Source organism: Vulpes vulpes, chromosome 1 (assembly GCF_048418805.1).
Source record: "Vulpes vulpes isolate BD-2025 chromosome 1, VulVul3, whole genome shotgun sequence".
Classification (NCBI taxonomy): Eukaryota; Metazoa; Chordata; class Mammalia; order Carnivora; family Canidae; genus Vulpes; species Vulpes vulpes.
Genome location: NC_132780.1, coordinates 34,195,644 through 34,218,076, shown reverse-complemented (window position 1 = coordinate 34,218,076; position 22,433 = coordinate 34,195,644). Strand labels below are relative to the sequence as shown.

Genomic DNA, 22,433 nt, shown 5'->3' with positions numbered 1-22,433 from the left:
TTCCATGGAAACTGCACCAATTGTCAATCAACAGACAAGGCTGTTGCAGAGGTTGCCCTGCCCTGGGCCCTGTTGGTCACATGCCCTTTCTGAAACTCCGAACTGCTTTGGCCTTTGTGACCTGCACTTCCCTAATTCTCTTCAAATGTGCCTGGTTCCTCCTGGGCCTCTCACTCCACCACCCCCTTACCATGTCTAGTCTGCACAGTGACTCTAGGCTCTGCCCTCAGCCTCCTGCTCTTAACCACTTTGTATTTTCTCCCCGGGGAATCTTATCCCTGCTCAAGATTTCAACCACTGTCTTCACACTGAGGATTCCCACGGCCATAGTCCTGCCCAGACTGTACCTGACCTTCCAATTCTTGCATCAAAGGCCCACCTGTTTGTTTCCCACGCAACTCAGAATGGCACACCTCTTCCACCCTTACCAGGAGGCTGCTCTTGAAATCCCTCAACTGTAGGCACTGCCAAACAGCTGTCCAACTAGAAACCAGGGAGTCATTCTCCCTCTGACTCATCATTCCCACCCCATCAATCATCAAGCCCTGCCAATTTCGTCTCCTTTTTGGTGTTTTATTTACTTCCTTTCACTCCTATTACCCCTGTCCCACTTCAAGCTCTCATCATCTCTCAGCTGGACCAGTGGATTGCTCCCTAACTAGCTTCCCCATTGCCAGGCTTATCTCCCTCAAATCGACCCTCCTCACAGCTACTAGACTGGATAGCAGGCCACATCAATACTCACAGTCTCAAGGAAAATTACATGTCCAGCAGGACAGTAACAAAGTCACACAAATGGTTCCTCCAAAAGAGTCTCACCTACACTTTGTATCTCTTTATTCTTGCCCAAACATAGCTCTCTAGACTTTTTGTTGATTCTAAAAGCTCATGCCTTTCTAATAAACTCCTTTTCCTGCTTAAATAGCCAACTTATGCTGTTTACAATGAAGATCCTTGACTAGTGTATGATTCCATTTGCTTCTGTACCATAATTTCTAGATTTGTGTCTCCTATTGGTCTATGGCTGCCAAGGGCAGGGACCATGACCATGTATATACTCCCTGTCCTCTATGTACTCCAACTATGAATATAATGCCTGATGGAGAGTAGGCACTCAAATGCACATTGGTAGAATGAATATTCTTAGATGCTTTTTCTGTGAAATGTATGATTCATTCATGATACTATGAAGTTATGGTACATTTGTTTGGTTTTATTATCTTATTCTTAGCCTCAGAATCCTCCAAAACACAAATGACTTTCTCACAAAGTAGAGAAGGCAAATATTCTGACACATGTCACTGAATCACGAACCCAATCCTTAGGTTTTCTCAATAGCCATACCTATATGCAAGGGCTTCTTCCAAGAGCAGACAAATATCTAACTGCTTTAATCCATCAGAGTGGCTACTGCTGCTGTCTTACACTTGCCCTTAGAAAAAAACAGCTCTCAAAAGCTAGCTCACTGTCTGATAATCTTTGGCTAAAAATACTTTATAGACCAAGCAGTGTCACTCTCAATGTTGCATTGTGATTGTTTGTGATGGCAGAGGATCAAGGGACTCAGGTAGCCTTGATGAGTCAATAAACCAAGGGCTATCAGTCCCTTGGTATGTCCTAGACGGAATAGACCACCTGTGGGTCAGACAAGCTGAGACACTGCTTCCCTGTTATACTTGGAAATTACAACACTAGCTTCCAAAAGTCCTTGAAGTCCTATAGTAGGAAGGATTATTTAACACAACCTCTCTTACTATAAGGGGAGATATCAAAGATTCCCCCCCCCCTTTTTTTTTCCTATCAATCTCAATAAGGGCTTTACAGACTGATTAATTTCGAAGCATTTGCTGACACCACATGCTGTTTGTTGGGTGTTGCGGGGGGAGGATGTGATCCCTGTTCTCAAAGATGTAACACTCTGGGCCTCTGGGCAGGTGAAGGGGTGGGGATCCAGACACCTGGTGGAAAGTGAAGAGGGCCAGGGGAAGCGAGGGGAGAGAGATGTTCATCTACCAAGGAAACTCAGGGAATGCTTCAAGAAAGAGCTGGAACCCCTGGCATGGGTAGGGGTGGCATGGATAGGGGTAGGATTTCAATAGGCCAGAATGGAGCAAAGGAATAAAAAGCAGAATACAGATGTGCAGAACAGTGCAAATAGAGCAAAAGGCAAGAAAGTAAAAGGCACGTTGATGAACAGCACATTGGGGAGTGACAGGAGGGTTAGAGCAGATTTATAATTTGGAGCAAATCATGAGGGGCTTTGAGTGCCACGCTGGGCAGTCTGTACTTTCTCCTGGGCAACTCATAATCAAAGGATTCTTAACAAGAGGGTCTTTCTTCTTTCTTACATCTGGAAGGGGTGAGCAGTTGGCAGTAATTCCAATACACTGTCCTCAACCCTGGCCACATATGACATTCACCTAGGGAGTTTGTTCATTTGTTAGCATTTATTAACAATGCCAACTCTGGCCCTATTTTTGGCCAAATAAATCAGAATCTCTTGGGGTAGACTTTGACATGAACATCTCCCTAGGTTCGGAGTTTTTAGGTGATTTTAACATCCAGCCAGGGTTGAGAACCACTAACCTAATACATAGGTATGAGAATTTCTCTATAAATTCTTAGTTTTTGTTGGGAATGCTTTGCCCACAGAGGTAAGGCATTATGTTTAACTAGGTACAGCCCGATGGGTACACCAGAAATTTCTGATATATTATGCAAAGTTCCTTGCTTTTAAATAACTTCTTCATTTATCACTAGTAATATGTTCATCTGTGTTAAGCACTATCTTCTTCCTATAGGTATTTCATATATATATCATTGGTAATTATTGATATGTTCATATACATGATATAATATATACAGATCTATCTGAAAAGATATATATACAGATATGATATATAGATATATATTTGACATTTGATATGTATACATATATATAAAATTGGCAGATGTGAAAATCAGGGTTGTCCAACCAAGATGCCAAGACATATATAACTCCCTAGCGGCCTTATTTATCAAGGTATCACTTATATCGACATAATGGAGTTTCACTTAAATTCATAAAAATAAAAAAAATTATTCAATAAGAGATAGAAGTAGGTCTACTGCTGGGGTGACCTAGCAAGGAGTTTCTGCTACTTTAAGAACAAGAGTATTTTATAAATATTATATAGCAAGATGCAAGTCACAAAACATGCTAACCGTATGCCAGGGGATTTGAAGGTGGCAATGAAAGCAGAAAGTCCTAAGACAAGGAATTATTTTTTTCTGCCAACATATGGTGACCACAGCTGACTTATACAATTATAAGAAGGGAAGCATCCTAAAACTCCTTAGGTGCCTTGTGGGAGCTGGGTAGCTACTTCCCATCGGGTAACTCTAATTTGAGAAGAGAAAAATCCAGATGGGGTGTTGGCCTTGAAAAGAAGGGGGTTGGGCAGACAGCCTATGTCCAAAGAAGTCAATCAAGGGAGGGAGGAGCAGTTGGATATAACCAGTCCAGGCAGGTTAAATCCCAAGTGGCGGGGCCAGTTAAGAGAACCCAAGAACCCAGACTGATTGGCAAGGAGGCCAAGGGATAGGGCTCTGCCCAAGAGCTTAGGGTAAGAGAGATTAGTTTGGCTCGGGCTCTCATTAAGATTTTATGCCATCAATCAGACAGATAATTACCTTTGAAGGGGCATAATGAAACAAGAACACACATGAAAATGCCTAAGGACTTTTTAATTATCCAATACTGGGTTTATTCATACAGCAAATTCATCCATTCAACAAATATTTATTGAGCATCTACTATGTGCAAGGCCCTTTCCTATACGCTGAAGATTGCAGGCAGGTGGGAGATCTACCCATCTAAAAGAGTGAATCATTGTACAGTATGGCATAAAACATAGTGGTTTATGGGTATGGTGGGCCCGAAGCACTGTACCTTTGGAATTCATATTCTTCCATATGTATGAAATATAATTAATTCTATGATGAAGACTTTCCAACATTCTATCATCAATACACCAAAGCTTCAAGGTCCAGGACTCCTGGAGACAGGGCTGTTAGGAGAGGGGCAGCAAGAGTAAGTGGAGAGCCAAGAAACAAGGCCCTGCCCCCAGGTTGCACTTCCCTGGTTCATGACCATGACTGCTAGCCTGTCTGCACCCCAGTGTGCTCCTCTGGAAAATGAGGAGGTTGCACTAGATGATTTCTAAAGCCCAGTTTTTGGATCTAGGATCCCAGGCAGGGCCAGGGCCAAGCCAAACTGGGCTCGGGCACAACACATGATAGCCATGATTAACCTGACAGCAGCAACAGCCAGGGCAGCCCCCAGGAGTGGCATGGGATGCTGCAGGAGTATCCCAAGCCATTTGCTGGGGTTGAGAGTCTCTTCAAGAGACATCCAAGGAACACCCCAGACTTCTCTGCTCTCCAGTCTCTACACAACATGGGGGTATGTTTCTCCTTACAGAGCACCAGGAGACCAATACGCAGAGGCAATGTAGTCTAAGCAGGCCCGTGGGGGTGGGAACTGCCTTATGAACTTGTGATGTCAGGGTGGGGTGCTGTGTCGATCTTCTAGAGTCAGGAACAGAGCTGTAATTCACAAGGGAGGACTGTTCCCCCTCTTCCAGGAAGGCCACTTGGGATCCTAGCCAGACTTTTGGCTCTAGCTTAAATATCAGTTTCATGACAGAGCATAGAATCAAAACTCAGGTGGCCCAGTAACTGAAAGTGTCTTCAAGAGAGAAGGGACGGGTATGGATAAAGAAAGCAGGTGTCAGAAAGACATACACATGTGATTTCAGTGCACTCTATCTACCATGTCCCCCATGTCACCTCTTGGTTGTGCCAAACCTCGTAGCCAGCCTTCCTGCCTCAGATAGCATCACTTGCTCCGAGGTACAAATACCATCTGAACTCTTCTGTATTAGGCAATATCTCAAACCCCAGCCCCCACTGTGGTACAAAAACCATTCCCTACAACAAGAGCTTTGAAATGCCTCGTTGACCGCCCATTCACCTGACACATTTCTGTATTTACCTTCCTCTTCCAGGTGGCTTAGTGTGCCAAGCTTCCAATTAAGGAGCAGTACCTGGGTCAGGTTTTTACCTCTCTCCCTTCCTCAGTTCCTCCAACGGCTTCCTTATTGAGCTAGGTTAAAGGTGCTAAGCCAAGGTGTCCAGAGTGGAGCCAAAATTCACCCGATGACTCATTTGATTGTGACTCTTCCAGTGTGAGGCCAACTTAATGGGCTCCAAGAATCCTCAGCCGAAGGGCTTCTGCCCCCACAGCTGGCATTAGGGAAATGCAATCAACTGTCTCGATTTTACCCGAGGACCACCGTCCTAAGAGCTTCCAATAGTCTCTGAACTGCGAATGAATAAATGTGTTGTGTGGGTTTTTTTTTGTTTTTTTTTTTTTGAGGATGAATGAAGGACTAAGGGAGATTTTTATAGGATTCAATAGATCTCTTGTTTCCTGGATTTAATTCAAACCTAAAATTGAGAAGCGAATTCAAATTCAAGTCTAACATAATCTCACTCCCCTTGAAAAATTGGAGGAAATAAAAATATTCAATCAAGCCACTGTTGGCAAATCTAGAAAGTAGAAGAGGCTGGGCTGCTGCGCCCAGTCCCCTGCACAGGTGCCACCCCCTGTTTCTGGGGGCACTTTCCACTGTGGTACACAACCCAAGCAGACACCACTAGGTGAAACTCAGCGTGCCCAGCGGAGATCAAGCATATTTCAAGACGGCTACAAACTAGAGACAGTGGAATTGCAATCAGAGACTCTTAGAGACCTAATACTCTAAAGAAATCAAAAGGGTGGACCTCAAATACAATTTGGGGCAGCTGAGGAGGCATTTCAAGAAGAGGACTTATGCAATTACCCCAGATCTGATTTTCCTGTGATGAAATTCTAATTTGCAGATTTGTTTCCCTACATAGTTCCCTGCACTGGGCCTTAGCGTAGTTCTCTCCACAGTGTGTTAACCTACTGACCAAGGACATATAGAAACCACCATCTGTATTCCAAATACCTGCGGGCAAAAGTCTCTGAAACCTATAACTTTCTATCTAGGGTGGCTCAGACGCACAGAGGTTGATGGAAACCAGTTTCCGAAGGTTTCTGCCGCAAGATGGAGTACATTTGTAGAGAGGCTTGGGAACAGCTTGCCAAAATGCCACCTGTGACAATTTTATCATCCTTAATTTACCGACCTAGAAATGGGCTTATCACAGAACTTCTTAGTGTTGCCCTCTCAGTAAGCAGCTATCGGAGCTGGCACACACATCACTGCCCCTCTGGAGTGCACTCGGTTATGTCCAAGTTCTGGCCTTTGAAAAACATTGCCCTAGAAGGATGGAGACCTACCCTGCCTCTTCTGCCTGAAGAGAATGAATGAACTTTCCCCAGCCAAGCCAGTAGTCCTGATCCTGAGCCAGAAGGCAGTGGCCGTTAGAAGCTCAAAAGTAGCAAAAAAGAAAGCAACAGTGCTTCCATTATACTATTAAACCAAAATCACCTTTTCCTATAATCATCTTCCTGTTTTCCCAGAAGGGGCACTGTTTAACGGCCACTTTGGTGCAGAGGTGCCAGCCCAGCGCTTCCCGTGGGTCTGGAAGGTGGAGGAACTCAGCAAGCTGTGGCATGTCCACTGACCCCAGAGCAGCTGAGAGAGGCCCCCATGCTGGGAGTGGGAGCTCAGACTCTGAGGCTCCTCGATTAAGGGGTGAGGCTGATTTCCTTTCCTTGGGTCCAAGACTGGGGTGAGACAGGAGAGATGATTAGGGCACAAGATGTAAGGAGGTTTTCACTCTCAGGATCATGCAAGTGGCCCTTTCTTCCCAATCCCTGCCCTGTGCAGGGCCGCTAGCACTGGGGGATGTGTGTGACAGTATGTGTGCATATGTGTCTGTAAACTCACTTTGGTCAGCAGCTCTCAAAGCATGGTCTCCAGACCAGCAGCAACACCTGGGAACTTGTCTGAAATGTGAACTCTCAGGCCCCACCACAGACAGGAACTTGGGAAACTCAGGTGGTGGGACCCAGCAATTTGTGTCTTATTGCACACATCAGATAACTCCCGAGCAGCTCAAGTCTGAGAAGCACAGTGCCAGAGGATAATGCTCTCCAAAGCCTGTTATATGGTCCATGGCAGGTGGTTTCTCAAAATGCTTCAGCCACAGCAGGAGCAGAGAAAAGGTGGGTTGACGAGAGGACAGAGACCTTCCCAAGGCCATTGGCAGGGGAGGATCCCTCCGATAATGAATCAGGAACTGCTTTTCCCCCAGCTATCCCCAAGTAAACTGTAGTAGACAAGACCTGGCAACTGTTGGCAATAAATAAAGATTGCTACTGAGCGAGTCCGGTTCTGTTTCTTCCCCTTAATCACGCAGCTCAGGGCCAGCTGCTGAGTGACGCTTTGTGTCAGGAGTCAGCCAATTGAACCTCCTGAGACTGTGATGCCCTCCTTTGTAAAGGGGGCTCCCATCACCCCCCTGTGAAGGTCTGAGAAACTTAATGCATATGCAGCCCAGCAGAAGCGTGGGGGCAGAGCCTGGGTTCTGGGCTCCACCCTCCTCCAGGGAGCCAGCTGGGATGCCCTGAGGGCAGCTTAGAGGGGAAGGAAGTTAACTGAGCTCCTTTACACTGCAGCGTTTTTAAAAGGAGGCTATGCCCCAGTCCAAATGACCTGGGGCACCAAGCTTCTAAAAGAAAAAAAAAAAAAAAAAAAAGCAGGCTTACAGAGTAGGGGAAAGGAAAAGAGAAGGGTCACCCAGGGCCTGCTGCTGGGCGCTGAGAACTACTTGTTTTTTGACCATATAATGAAGGGTAAGAAGAAACATCTGAAGACCCACATTTAAACTGTCACCAGAACCCAAACAGTATGTAGTGGTGAGACAGTGACCAACGCCCGCCAGCCCGGTGACCTCAGGCACACAAGTCATGGACTTGGTGTCCTTTCTGCCAAGTGCTGGATATTACAGATAGGAGGGAAGTAGGAGGATAAAGTCATACAACAGCACACTTAGGCACAACATAAACACGAGGGCTTAGCGCTCAGGCGGCTCCACAGAATCAGGGAACCCCTTCTGCAGTATGGGAAGAGAACTAGACCCCATGCGACTTTCCCAGCTCATAAAGGTGTCTACCGCGGCCCGGAGGGGCTGAAGACCTGCGGAGGGCACGCGGCAGGTGGGCGACCGTCATGACCTTGCAAGCCTGGGGAGAGGCAGGCCAGGTAAACAAAGGACCCCCCCCCCCATGTCTTCCCGGGGCTCTGCGTGCAGCGGAGCTGAGGTTGATCCATGACTCACACTTTTCCTCCCAAGGGGATTTAGCTCCAAGATAACATTGCCCTTGAGAAAAGGCCAACCAGCAAGGAGGGGAGTTCACTTCGCGGCCTCCCCTCCCCACCCCCCGAGCTCTGGAGCCCCCTTACCTTCCTCGTTTAAAATCCAGGGCAGGTACGTGAACACCGAGTCAAAGCCACAGGTGTTTTCCTCAAAGGCGCAGGAGCCGGCGGGCAGGTCCAGGGCACCCGCGAGCTGCGGGGCTGCGGGCACAAAACGAATTTCGGTTCGGGCGAGGGCTGGGAGCGTCTGCACCAACCTGGGGCGCCCCGGGGTGGGGGCGGGGAGCTAGGGGGATGCACTAGGACACCCTCCCCCGCCCCCAGCGCTTCCCAGGCACAGCCCGACGCCCTCCCGCATCGCGCCCCAGGCTGGGGAGGCGGGGATGGCCGTGGAGAAGGACCCGGAGGCCCCCGCGGATGGCCGGGCTCGGGACACCGGCTCCGCGGCGGGGACGGGCGGGGGCTGCGGGAGCGGTCCCGAGGGCGCCCCCCGGGGGTCCCCCGGGGCCCTGCACTTACCCAGCACGGCCAGGAGGACGCCCCTTAGCAGCATGGTCGCGCTTCGGGGAGGGAGGCCGACCGGAAAGGGGTGCGGGCTGCCGGCCCGCTGGGGGCCGCCGGGGACCCGGGGAGGGAGAAGCCGAGCGGCTGAGCGTGCGCTTGGGGCTGCCCAACTTTGCGGAGCGGCTCGGGGAGCTGAGCGGGAAGCTGAGGGTGCCGGGGTGCCGGGGTGCCGGGGTGCTGAGCGCCGCTCGCCCGGCTGCAGCCGCGGGGCGGACCGCGTCCCCAGGGAGGCCGGCCGGGCGCGCAGCGGCCCCGGGCGAGGACTGCGCTGGGCGGGAAGGAGACACTGCACACTTTTGCAAGGCCGGCTAGGGCCGGCCGGCAGAGGAGAGGGCGGGATGCAGCGCCTCGGCTCACGGCTTTAAAGCTTGGGACCGGACCCCTTGCAGACACTCGGAGGGGGCCGGCCTTCCAGCAGCCCCTCCGCTGGGCCGGGACTGGAGGCGCGCCCCGCCCATCCGCGGTGGGAACCAGCTTATTTCTGGGGACAGCTTCCCCGCATCTGGCACACCAGCACTGCAGGGCTGGCCCTAATTTTAACTTCTTCTCCCCAGAATGGAAAAGGGTGGAATTCTCCGTGGAAAACCTAGAGGAGAACTTGGAAACTGCTTGGTGACATAAGCTTTGTGTCTCAGGAGCTGTGTGTTCGGGGCCCAGTAACGCTGAGCCTAGAGTACCAACCCCCCCCCCCCCTTTTTTAGCAGTGGAATGTCTGGCATGCCTGGTGCTCAGCATTCCCTCTGTCCGGTAAAATGGGGGCATTCCTCCTCTCCAAAGAGCCATTAGTAGTTTTCTAAATTGGCATGTGAGGGGTGGGGGTGCTGATGTCAGGAAGGGTGTGAGTGCTTTGAGCATTAAGTGGGTCTTTAAAAATATTCTCTTCCGAGAAAGAATGTGGTGGGGATCTTCTTCTTCTTTCTTCTTCTTCTTCTTCTGCTTTCTTCTTCTTTCTTCTTCTTTCTTCTTCTTCTTCACGGTCTTTATAATTTTGTGCAGGCAGTTTTGTGCCCAGGGCAGTGGTTCTGGAACTTGAGGATGCTTCTGAACCCCCTGGAGGGCCCTGCCATCAGAGTTTCTGCTCTGGTAGATCTGGGTTGGGGCCCAAAGGTTATGCACATTCTTATCAGGTTTCTGGATGCTGTTGCTGATGCTGCTAGTCTGGGACCACACTTGGAGGAGCCCTGGCCTAACAAACTCCTGTTCAACCGTCAAAGCCCTGTTCATGTACCTTCACCTGGTTTCTGGCCTCTCCTGGCTTTCCTGGCCCTTCACTGGCAGCTCCTTCTCCATATCCTCTGCTGTCTCTTTTTGTCTACCCCCTAAACACTGGAGTGCTTCCAAGCTCTGGCCTTTTATCTCCTCCCTCCCTCAGTAATTTCATCCAGCTTCCTAGTTTGGAACTACCTACCAACTAGATAGCCTGATGACTCCCAAATTTACATTTCTAGCCCAGACTGCTTACTGACTCCAGGCTCTTCTCCCTCACTGCCACCTCACATTTCACAGGTCACAACATGAACCTGGGAGTCCCTCCCAAGCCTGCCTCCTCCTGCATTTTTATCTCAGTTAAAGGAACCTTTCTCCCCCACTTGCTCAGGAAAAAATACATCACATCGAGGTATCCCCGACTCTTCTCTTTCTCTCAAGACAGTACCCAATTCTGTCCATTCCGGTCAAAACACAGCAGATGCTGAGCATGCTCTGTGCCCCCAGTGGCTGCCCTGATCTAAATCGCCATTGTTGGCAGGGGGAGACTACAGGACCTCCGAAGGGCAGTGTCCCCGCCTCTCCTGCTTTGCCCACCTCCACTCCATTCCTAACGCAGCCATCAGGGCATCCGTTTAGGACAGAAGTCAGGCCATGTGGCAGGTCATTGCTTAGCTTCAGATTTGCAACAGACTCTCAAACCAGCAAATCAAAACCCAGTCTTTGGGGGCTCCTGGGTGGCTCAGTGGGTTAAGCATCTGACTCTTGATTTTGGCTCAGGTCCTGATCTCAGGGTCATGAGATGGAGCCTTGTGTTAAGCTCCACGATGAGCATGGACCTGCTTAAGATTCTCTCTCTCCCTCTGCCCCTACCCCCTGCTCATGTGCATGCACACACACTCTCTCTCTAAAACAAAGAAACTTTTTTGTCTTCACAAAGAAGTCCTTCACAAAGGACCAACCAGATCCTACAAGACCTGCCCCACCCCCCTTACATCTCTGACCTCATTTGCCCTGCTTACACCTCTCCAGCCACATCGACCTCTTGGCTGGTCCTCAGATACAAGGTGCCTGTCTTTCCAGAACTTTGCACTGGCCATTCCCTCAGCTTGAAATCCTCTTCCTTGGAGATCCACATGACTCCCACCCACCCACCCACACTACCTTCATGTCATTATTCCCTTGTCACCTTCAGTATTAGAAATCTACTAGCCTTCTTTCTAATAAGAAAAAAGCCCCCGGATCCTTTTAAAATAAGCTTGGACAAATTCTCATGAGTTTTCTGTAAGCAATAACCCAAAGGACCTAAAATTTGTTTAGTCATGTGTGTGTTTATATGCTTTGCTTCAGGTGGTATCTGATAATGAAGAACATTTATTGTGCTTAATATCATAAATATTTTATATCGAAAATCTTAATTTTTGCAAGGACTCTATGAGGTCAATATCATAATTTTCCCACTTAATATATGGGGAGACTGAGGTGCAGAGTCCAGTGAATAGCAAGAGTCAGAGAGAAGACTTAAAACTACATCTGCTTTCTTCTAAAAGCCTATTCTCTCAACTGGTAATCTGTCTCCTTTGTTTTATATTCTTTTTTTTATTTCTTGTTCATAGATGGAAGCCCAGAATGGGAGGAGAAGGTCCCGCTTGGATGAAGCTGCGTGGTACCTGGATTCAGATGACTCATCCTCCTTGGGATCTCCTTCTACACCCCCGATGCTCAATGGTAACCCCCCGCGGCCGAGGGGGAGCCCGGAGCCTGAGGAGCCTCGGCGCCCAGGCCTGTCGGAGCGCGGGAGCGGCTCCCGGACGCCCAAGCTGATCCAGCGCGCCCTGCTGCGCGGCACCGCCCTGCTCGCCTCCCTGGGCCTGGGCCGAGACCTGCAGCCCCCCGGGGGCCCGGGCCGGGAGCGCGGGGACACCCCGCCAACGCCCCGCGTACTGCCCTCCGTGTCCCCTGCCGAGCCGCCCCCGTCCCAGCTCCTCCGCTTCTCCCCCAAGACGCCTGACGCCCCCGCCTCCCCGCTGAGCCCCGATGCCCCAGGCCCGCCGGCCCCCGCGCCCCTGCTGCTGGAGCTGGGGGTCCCTGTGGGCCAGCAGTCAGCCAAGAGCCCCCGGCGTGAGGAAGAGAGGCGTGGAAGTACTGTCTCACCCCCACCCGGGATATCGCGCTCGGCTCCTGGCACCCCAGGCACCCCACGCTCACCACCCCTGGGCCTCATCAGCCGACCACGGCCTTCACCCCTTCGCAGCCGCATCGACCCGTGGAGCTTTGTGTCAGCTGGGCCCCGGCCTTCACCTTTGTCTTCGCCACAACCTGCGCCCCGCCGGGCACCCTGGACCTTGTTTCCAGACTCAGACCCCTTCTGGGACTCTCCACCCGCCAACCCCTTCCGGGGGGGCCCTCAGGACTGCAGGGCACAGACCAAAGACATAGGTGCCCAGGCCCCGTGGGCGCCAGAGGCAGGGCCGTGAGTGGGCCGGGCTGCTCCCCCACGCTCCAGCTGCCCTAGAGGAGCCACAGTATACACTGGAACAGGAGCCGGGCAAGCCTCTGTAGCTGCCTTGGTTTCCCCCAGGGACCCCACCCCTTCTGGGGGTCAGGAACACTACACTGCACAGGAAGCCTTCACACTGGATGAGGGGCCTACGTCCCCCGACACACCTGAAACCTGTGGGTCCCCCAACTTACCTGCCCCATTGGGGCCCAACACTGTACCCAGCTGGTTGGGAGGACCAGAGCCTGTCTCAGGGAATTGCCCCCAGGGTTGGTGCAGGAAGGAGGGGATGTGCCTGGAAGAGGGGCCAGCCTCAGCTGTCACCAGCACTTTTGACCAGGCCCTGCTACTATAGCCCCTGCCCCAGGGCTCAGTGCCTGGGCACCCCACCCACCCACCCACCCTCACCTTGCCCTGGGGTCATTTGGGGCTAGGACTCTCTGGGTGCCTTCCTGCTGCCCCGGCCAGGGTTGGGGCCTCGGCCTCAGGATCCAATGAAGCCAAATAAACTCTCCAAGCTGTCAAAAAAAAAAAAAAAAAAAAAAATCTGATGAATTTCATCCAATTACTCAATTAAAAATTCAAAGACAGATATGAATCCACTTGAAACTTCAAATCACTATTTCCAGCCAAGCAAGCTTCCAGCAACTCTCAAACTGGGGCTCCCTTCTCCAGGTACCTGCAGAATATTTCAGTTTCAGGATTGCCTTAGATTCATTTGCATGTTCCAAGTCTTAAGAAAATGAAAAACTTCTGAGCCATAAAGAGATATTAAAAAAATTTTAAAGACGAGTTAAAACTTTCAGGCAACATCATTTATTGCCACCTATGGGCAACTGAATCCTTACACATAAGCACAGAGTTAGTGGGAGTAAAATTTCGATTTCACATATAATTGCATGATCTGAAGAACAGATGATCCTTGGACACTGGTGTAGGATGGCATCTCTGGGAAGCAGACTCTGATTTGGAGGTGAGGTGCTTGGGCTCTGCACGTGTGGAAGGGAGGAGAAGGAGACAGACCCGGGCTGAGGGAGAGGTGACATTGCAATGCAAGCCCTGCAAAGCATCTCCTGACCCCACTGGCTACTCTGGAGTTAAAATGGCCCATGCAGTTTATCCCATATGAGGCAGATATGGCCAGGTTCCTTGTATTGCTCCTTCCATGCCACAGCGGATGTGGTCCACACAACGATGGGTGATCCCCAACAAGAGGCCGACCCAAGGGGGCTGATGGCTGAAGGCTGTCTGGTGACAACAATCCCACCAGCTGAGATGACAGAGTCCTTCCCAGAAGGAGGATCTGGGCAGCACACTGGTGTCCACCACAGACATTTTGCAGAGAAGGGAGGGAATATTGCACATGGAGAGAGCCAAGGAGGAAATCCAGAACATCTAGAACTTATGCACATCAACCCACTTCCTCCAGTCACTGACCTTGGAGCCCTGTGGCCGTGCACTTCCTCAACCCCTGGAAAACCACCTCCCCAGGGGAGGACTACCCAGGACTCTCTCCTCTAAGATTTAGTGTAACGGAATGATTAAATAACACAGGTAAAGTTCTGATTTAGAGAAAGCACCTAATAGACATGAGGTATTGTGGTGGGTTGAATGGTAGCCCCCCAAAAAAGATAGGCTATGAATATGACCTTGTTTAGAAAAGGCGCCATGCAGATGTAGTTAAATCAGGGATTGAAATGGGCCCCACATCAAGGCCAAATGCCCTTCCATGAGACAGAGGCCAGTAACAGACACAGGTAAGGAGGAAGAGATGCCTGGAGCCCCTAGAAGGCCAGATGAGGAGGTCCTGTCCCACAGCCCCCAGAGGAGCGTGGCCCTGGCCCCTCGGACTCCTTGATTTCAGACTTCTGGCCTCCAGATTGATGGGAGAAGAACTTTCCATTGTTTTAAGTCCCCTGGTTTGTCCTGGCAGCTGCAGGACACTAACACAGAAGTGTTAAGCATCCAGCAAACATGGGCCAGGCACTTTCCATGCGTCATCTCCTTCAATCCTGCTGCATCCCTGTGAGATGGAGACTTGTTATCTCCATCTCACAGGCGGGAAAACAGGCCCAGAAGGGTCAAGTAACTTGTTCTGTGTCACAGGTCAAGCTACACCACCCCTAAGAAATTTCCTCTTTACAGAGGCCTGTCTCCCCAGACAAGGGTTGCTGACACACTGACACCACATGCAGGGAAAGGGGCCTGCTATCTCTGGAGCACACACAAGCCCTCTCACAGAAGCTGGCATATGCTTGTGCCCTTGGCTGCTTTGCTCCCTGCTCCCCCCGGGGGGGCCACAACCAGGGATTGGCTTTTTGCTATGTCACTCTTGGGCTGAAGACCTAGCTTGGTCTTATGGCCAGTTTTCTGGGCACAACAGAAGAGGGTGAAACTCTTGGGCAGGAGCCCATATCACCCTCTGCCCAGCCACTGAGGCATCAGGAGGGAAGAGGCTCATCTGCGGGAGGAAAGAAAGAAATGAGTGCTTATGATGCACCCCTGTGTGCACCACTGATGCAGAGCCAGATGGGGAGGCTCTTTGCCACGCACCTTCCCTTCCCTTTGCCTCTCTCCCTTCTTGGAGTTCACATGTGGTGCCATGTAATGGTCACTTCCACAAACACCTCCTGAGCACCTACTATGTGCCAGGCACAGTGCTCAGGACTGGAGACCCAGGGCTGAACAAGACACAATCTTGACTTCACAGACAGCAGACTGACCCACAAAAAGACCATTTCAATAAAATATGCTGGTGAAGTAGAGCAAAGACAGCAAACAGAAATTCCAGGGGCTAGAGAAGTAACAGACATGAATGAACTGAGCCGGAAGTAGGGGGACTTACGGAGGGATTGTGGTGTGAGCATGCCCAACCACAGGGCATCACTGATGGTGGCACAGGGCTCTAGCCATGCCTATTTTGCCCAGGTTTTTCAAAAGAAGCCCAATGTCCAGATACAGATGTAATAGCCTGTATTTTCCAATACTGGCAATGAATTAAAACAGAACATATTTAAATCTCTGTGGGCGTAGACTAAAACCTATATTCAATTCTTGAACTGCCATTTATAGCACCAAGATAGAACCATGGAGACAGAGAATGGGATGCTCACCACCACCCTTCCAGAAGGGGTGGCCAGACACAGGTAACCAGTCCCAGTCTAGAGAAAATAGAGAAAAAAAAGAGTCTAACTGACCTTTCTCCAAGGTCACATGTCTCTAAGTGGTAGGGACAAGATGGGAAGTCATAAGCTCACTTCCTCACTGGCCAGGATTTGGGTCCACAGATAGGACTTTGTATGCTTTAGGTCTTGTGCAAATAATAAGGCTATTCATAATATCCTTCATAGTAATTATAATTTGCTTTCTATTACATACTATATGTTTTAAAATTATATATATAAATATATATGTATGTATATATATATTTTTTTTTCTTTCTCCCTTTCTTGCTTCCTGGGTCCCCTCTGATCTACACCAAGACATTGTCTCTGCTCTGGAGTTTTGTCTCTTTTTGCTTATTTCCATCTTTCTTTGTCCCTGTCTGTCTGTCTGTGTGTCTCTCTCTGGATCTCTGTGATGCCCTCTGGGGCTCCCCTCTGCCTCTTACTCAGCATTTTCTCTCTTGCTTTCATGCTCTCTTTGTCTCTCCACACATAGACTTCGATGTGCCCCCACTCATTGCATGCTATCAGGTTGAAAATGAGCTGGTAAAACAATTCCAGGCTCTATGGCTTATCCTGTCAGTGACCTTCATTGCATTCCTGCAGGAGGTGTCTGGGGGCTCTGCCCTAAGGCTGGCTGGCAGTGTCCCTTGGTTCCTGACCAGCACCAGCTGCCTCTTACCCCTTGGGGACAGTCACGTGCCTGCTGCAAGTCTGACTCATCCACCATGAGGGACCAAGGCCCAGGGTTAACCAGTTCTTAACAGATCTCCTGCTGTTACAAAATCTATGCCCTGCTATTCAAATTGCCACACTCAAATGAACTGGTAAAGTAGATATTTCCTTTACAGTGGGCATTTAAAAGGGAATAGATCACAGGGAACATTAATCTTTGTTCCATCAGTTTACTCTGAACCATAGTTTGGAGTCAGATATCCTTCACTATGGTTTGATGGCAATCTTTTAAATTTTTTTAAGTCAAAGTTTGCAGGGCTGAGTCATCACAGTGAAAACACTACCACTTTTTATTTAGTGTTTGTGATATGCCAGGTGGTTTCATGGTCAATTTAGGGGAAGAAACTAGACCTAAAGAGTTTAAGTGACCTACGGGGCAGGGCTGTGAACCCTGCTCTAGCTACCACCAAAGCTCTCTTGACTTGTCAAGGTTTGGGCAACCACTACGCCATGTCCTGTTCTCAGACCCCACACCTAGGGCCATACCCCTAGGCTGGCCCAAGGCCAAGAGGGTGAATTTCTCTCTGTACCAGTGAAGTATCTATAACCAGAGTTCTGCAGAAAAAGCCCTTTGTGATCATAGTGGAGCCTACCTTTCTTTCCCAAGCTCATCACACCCCTACCACCTATTCCCCACCAGCCACATGCAGGTTCCTGACTGTGTCCTCTGGGCCACTCCTCATGTGTTCTTACATGCCCCCTTCTTTTTGTTCAGAATCAGAATGCCTTTTTCCCCTTCTCCCATTGGTAAGGGGAGGAAGGCATTCTGATGGGTCAGTTCCTTGTAATGAATTGAATTCTGCTCCCTTAACCCTCCAAAAGTCACATATTGAAGTCTTATCCACTAGCACCCCAGAAAGTGACTTTATTTGGAAATAAGGTCATTGCCATTACAATTGGTTAAAATGGGGTCACTCTGGAGCAATGTGGGCCCCTAGCCCAATATGACTGGTGTCCTTATAAAAGGGTGAAATTTAGACATAAATGCTCACAAGGAGAGCACCCTTGAAGACCAGGTGGAGGTCACGGCAATGGAGGTCACGGCAATGGAGGTCCCAGGGCTGTGCAAGATCACCTGCAAACCAGCAGAAGCTGGAGAGGCTGGGGAACTGGTTCTCCCTCCCAGCTTTCAGAGGGAACCCCCCCCCCCCCACCACTGACATTTTCAGATTTCTGGCCTCCAGCACTAAAATGTCTATTGTTTAAGTGACCCAGTATATCATACTTTGCATGCAGGCCTAGGAAGCAAATGTGCTGTGTTTTGTGTGGGTCGAACCTAGGAGAATGACACTACCAGCTAGAAATGCCTGGACACACTTACCACAGCCCCAGTGAATATCCCACAGACCTCTCTTCTTTCCAAATCGTCGTTACAACTGGACCGACCCTCATAGTTCTTATGATGACCGCAGAAGGCCTTTCAACAAGAATGATCAGCAAACTTTAGGGGGAAAAATAAAGGTTTATTACTTACAAGACCTGGAAACTACACAGCACACTTGGGGCCCCTGCAAGGTTTGTAGGTAGAGAGACACAGTGCCCTTGGGCCTGGGTTCTGCTGCTATCAAGGTTGAGGTGAGGACCTAGGGTTTTGTGGGCTCACTATTGATGAATTCAAAATGTAAGAGCGGGAATTTAAAGCAAGGGAGGAGAAAAGACAAGTGGCCCAAGTGGCCACTCATTGAAATCAACCGAGATCTTTAAGACAAAGGGGACTCAGTGAGGAAAGGTGGCCTGGCTCTTTAATCGAGATGATGTGGCCGGCAAAGTGTTTGTTCAAGAGAGCTATTCAAGATAGTGATTCCAGCCTTTGAAATGGATGCCCTCAGCCATCAAAGCCTAGGTCGGGCCCTTGCTACACAAGGAAAGAAACAGTCCATTTACACTACCCATCTCATTCATTTCTAAAGACTCAGTCAAGGGTCCTCTCTTCCTCTCAGGGTTACCTGTCCTCTTAAAGTACAGCGTATATTACGAGGCTGTATTATGATAACTTTGTTTATGTCTCTGTTATCTGCAAGGGAAGCTGATACTTCAAGGGCTGAGCAGTCTGCTTCACTCTCATTTCTGCTCCCCTGTCATCTGTGTGCCTGGCTAATTGTAGGCACTCAATACATGTTCTGAAGGACAGGCTACGGGATGGCACATCCTCACTGGTATACACTGTCCAGAGGCCTGCCTCAGCTGCAGCCCTACCATTAGAAGGGAAATAACTGAATCTAAGCTCTAGGTCACCCAGGAGGGTATTTATGGAAACAAATGAACTGCACAGATGTGCTTGGAGAGCCCAGAGCCACTGCGAAGAGGAGCAGTAGCCTGAGCAGAAGTGTGGGCTTTCTGGGCAGAGCAGCATACCCAATACACTCTGTGAGGAGAGGGAAGGTGAGGGAGGCTCTCAGGACCCACTGCAAGAAAGGCAAGGGGGCCGCAGGGAGAGGACTCTGCCACTGGATGAAGGCACCAGGTCTTGGGGGTTGGAGGAAGACAGAGATCATGAAACCACCCACATTCTGCCATCTGAGCCTGTCCCAGCCCAGCCCTGTGGATTCCTGTCTGGGTCCAGGAGAAAGGCTGGGCTTCGGGGAACCCAGAAAAGTCTATTCCCATAAATCTCACATGGGGCTGCAAACATCTCCATAACCCCTGGGGCAGTATTAAGAAGAGCAGGTGAGCAGTATCTTGTCTTACCTTGCTGCAGACTTTGCGGGCATTTCAAAGTTAACTGCAGGGAGAATTGGCAGCATGTGGCTGTGCGGCAGGGTGGGTGGGTGTGTAGGCTGGCTTATGCACACGCATGTTCTCCCCAGGACATCCCCTCCAATCCTGGGAGTTAAGGCTCTGTGTCACCTGCTGGGGCTAAGAGTGAGCTGAAGGGACATTGGAATTCAACATAATTACAGTTAATGGCAGCTCCAGGGGTAGGGGGCACGAAGCAGGGCCAGGAAGCCGTTTGTACTACCTAGGCTAAACCCAAATAGTATGCTTCTCCCTCTTCAAGTTCTGTTTCCTTAGCAAGGCCTGGAAAAAAGGAAGAATAAAGAATTTTGCAGCCTAAAACATTCCCCAAAAAGAGCCATGAAACCCCGGCTTAGCTTCTGATTTACAGTCTCTGACCTTATTAATGTGTTAGATTGAGCAGCATATTATTAATTATTAATGTGTTATTATTAATGTGTTAGATTGAGGATCTACACTCTGTGATTTGATCTAAATGGAACAGAGACAGTGATACAACTACTCAGAGGCAGAATGGACACCATCTGGGAGGGGGACAGATGACAAATATCAGCTCTGAACAGGCGAATGAGGTGTGTGTGTGGGGTGGGGGGTGTGCATGCTTATACATGTATGTGGTGTGCAAAGAGCCATTACTGATGAGACATCAAGCTACACCATCACCACTAATCTGAAAGCCTGAAATTCTGGCTATTTAAAGATGGTAAATGACACCAATTCCTTCAGATTTTCAAAGTGCCAGAGGCCTGGGTGACTGGTGATAATGAAGAAACTCTACCCTGAGGCATTGCAAGATGCCTCCATGAACCAATCCAGCCAATATGATTCCTGCTGTATATTACCAACACCTGGGGAATTTGCTCTTTTTAATACAAAGGTTGGATCCCAGCAGACCGATCAAATCATCATTTCTGGGATAGGACCAAATCTCTGGTACTTCCTTAAAGCTCTCCAAGGTGATTCTACTAAGCCATGGTTAAGAATGTTCTGGCTTGGGGATCCCTGGGTGGCTCAGCAGTTTAGCATTTGCCTTCAGCCCAGAGCGTGATCCTGGGGTCCTGGGATCTAGTCCCACATCAGGCTCCTGCATGGTGCCTGCTTCTCCCTCTGCCTATGTCTCTGCCTCTCTCTGTCTCTCATGAATAAATAAATAAAATCTTAAAAAAAAAAAAGAATGTTCTGGCTTAATATTTTCATCATCAAAAAAAGTAAGTACTATTACTGTTAATTTTTTAAGCTGTTTGAAAAGAATAAGAAAATGTTATATCAGAACAGGGACTGTAATTTTTTAAAAGATTTTATTATTTATTTATTTATTTATTTATTTATTTATTTATTTATTCATGAGAGACAGAGAGATAGGCAGAGACATAGGCAGAGGGAGAAGTAGGCTCCCCAAGGGGAGCCCGATGCGGGACTCAATCCCAGGACCTCAGGATCATGCCCTGAGCTGAAGGCAGATGCTCAACCACTGAGCCACCCAGCCACCCCCAGGGAGTATAATTTTGTCATTGAGACCATGGACCCTGGAGTCAGATCGTTCTGCTGGAGTTTAACCTGGAGCTCTGCCACTCACTACCTGTGTGCATTGTTCAGTACCTCTGCGCCTTACATTCTTCTTTAATATTCATTTTCTATCAACTCAAGTTTTTCTCAGGTCAGGCTTGTAGTTGAGACTGATTATGGAGTCTATGCATCAAAATAGCCTTTCATACACTGTCCTGCCTTTGCAGGGTGGGAGGCAGAAACTAGAAATGTTAATTGGACAATCAGCAAATTGTAGCTTTAATGTCTTATCAGAGTAGAAGAAAAATCTAAACTATTGAGTGGATGCCATTGTAAGTACCAACAACAAAGACATTAAAAATAGTAATGTAGAAAATAGTCTCAGGATTAAAATAGAACCTTCATTTGAGGATACTTGAGGTGGAGCAAACAAGATGGAGTAGAAGATATGAAGAGACTTCTTACAGGATTATGTCTTTAAAGGCTAAAGGAAATTATCTTGGTCCCTGGTTATAGCCCGAAGGGCAGGTTTGTCTGTGTCCAATAAAAATGTCTTCGGGAAAAAAAAAAAAACACCAAAACCCAGAGAGAAACTTTTAAATGAGACATCTTGTTTCCAAACTGCTGGAAGCCCCAAAACCCCTCCCAAACTGAAAAGGTTGCTTTTCTCATTACACATTTTACAACTTCATATACACATTTATTCTATATTTATTTTGTTATAGGGAAGCTTTGTTTATTCACTCATATGGGGAAGCAGGCTCAAATTAGACTTCTGAATATCCAACTCATTGGACTTAGAAATTTTCTCTTATTTGGTGGGATGGGGATGTTCCATGAGAAACTGGTTCTCTTACTTCTAGGCTTCTTTCCAAAATCAGGGAATAGGAATGAAATGACTTCTTCCACTCTAGGTGTGGAAATGTCTTACGGTGGGGGCTGCCTTCTGTGTCTCTGCTAGGTTTTTATACTGGGTCAAAGACATCGCCACATCCCTCCAGAAGGGAATAGCATCCCTGCTGGTGGCATCTGACTGGGTACCCAGCAGGTTCCTGAGTCCTATTAATTCTTGCATTCCACTTTTGTCCTTCAACGTTCAATTTCCTTCTTTTTGAAATATATCTTTTTGTCAGCTAAGATCTAGAAGAGGTCAATTCTCCCAGTTTTTGAAAGCATCGATCAAAAAATTAGTTAAGTTGGATGTAGGCTTCTGGATTACAGTTCTGAGTGAGTTGAACATGCTATATGAGCATCTCTTGCACAATCAAGTTGACACATTAAACCAACCATCATACCACCCTAGCAAAAGATGGATGTTTATTCTCTAGAAAGGACAGAAAGGAGGTAGGCTGGACTCAAAGAGCACAGACTGGGTTAAGAGTGAATGTACCACACTGAAACCAGGGTAAATAAATGAATGTGTAAATACTGAACACGGAGACCCTACTTTTAAGCTCTGTTTACCAACTTGGCTTCCAGAATGGTTATGACCAAACTTTTTCTCTCTAGGTAGAATGATAATGGAAGGGTCATCTCCAAGGAATCTGACCAGATATAGAGGAAAAATGTAAACATAGTGATATTAAGGTTTCCCCCAACAGACAGGCCAGCCACATCACCCTCCAATGAAACTCATTCAGGTCTTCTAATCGGCCTCTTACTGATGTG

The 22,433-nt window shown here is 48.7% G+C and overlaps 1 protein-coding gene and 1 long non-coding RNA gene across 3 annotated transcripts in view; one reads left to right on the top strand and one right to left on the bottom strand.

The window, feature by feature from the left end:
• MAMDC2 (MAM domain containing 2) overlaps nucleotides 1-9,276 on the bottom strand; it is a 146,313-nt gene extending 137,037 nt beyond the window's left edge. Inside the window, exons 1-2 of one of the 2 annotated variants that reach the window (XR_012002319.1) lie at nucleotides 8,874-9,137; nucleotides 8,442-8,555 (exon numbers count right to left, since the gene is read on the bottom strand). Coding sequence is in view for 1 of the 2 variants with exons in the window: in XM_072762360.1 (XP_072618461.1) it covers nucleotides 8,442-8,555; nucleotides 8,874-8,907 (148 nt within the window). In the remaining variant the exon portion in view is untranslated. Of the gene's footprint in view, nucleotides 1-8,441; nucleotides 8,556-8,873 lie in introns of both variants that reach the window. The other variant, XM_072762360.1, reaches the window with a different exon arrangement.
• Nucleotides 8,014-22,433, top strand: part of LOC140599426 (uncharacterized) — a 34,621-nt gene continuing 20,201 nt past the window's right edge. Inside the window, exon 1 of the long non-coding RNA XR_012002327.1 lies at nucleotides 8,014-8,240. This is a non-coding gene — a long non-coding RNA (uncharacterized lncRNA). The remainder of the gene's footprint in view (nucleotides 8,241-22,433) is intronic.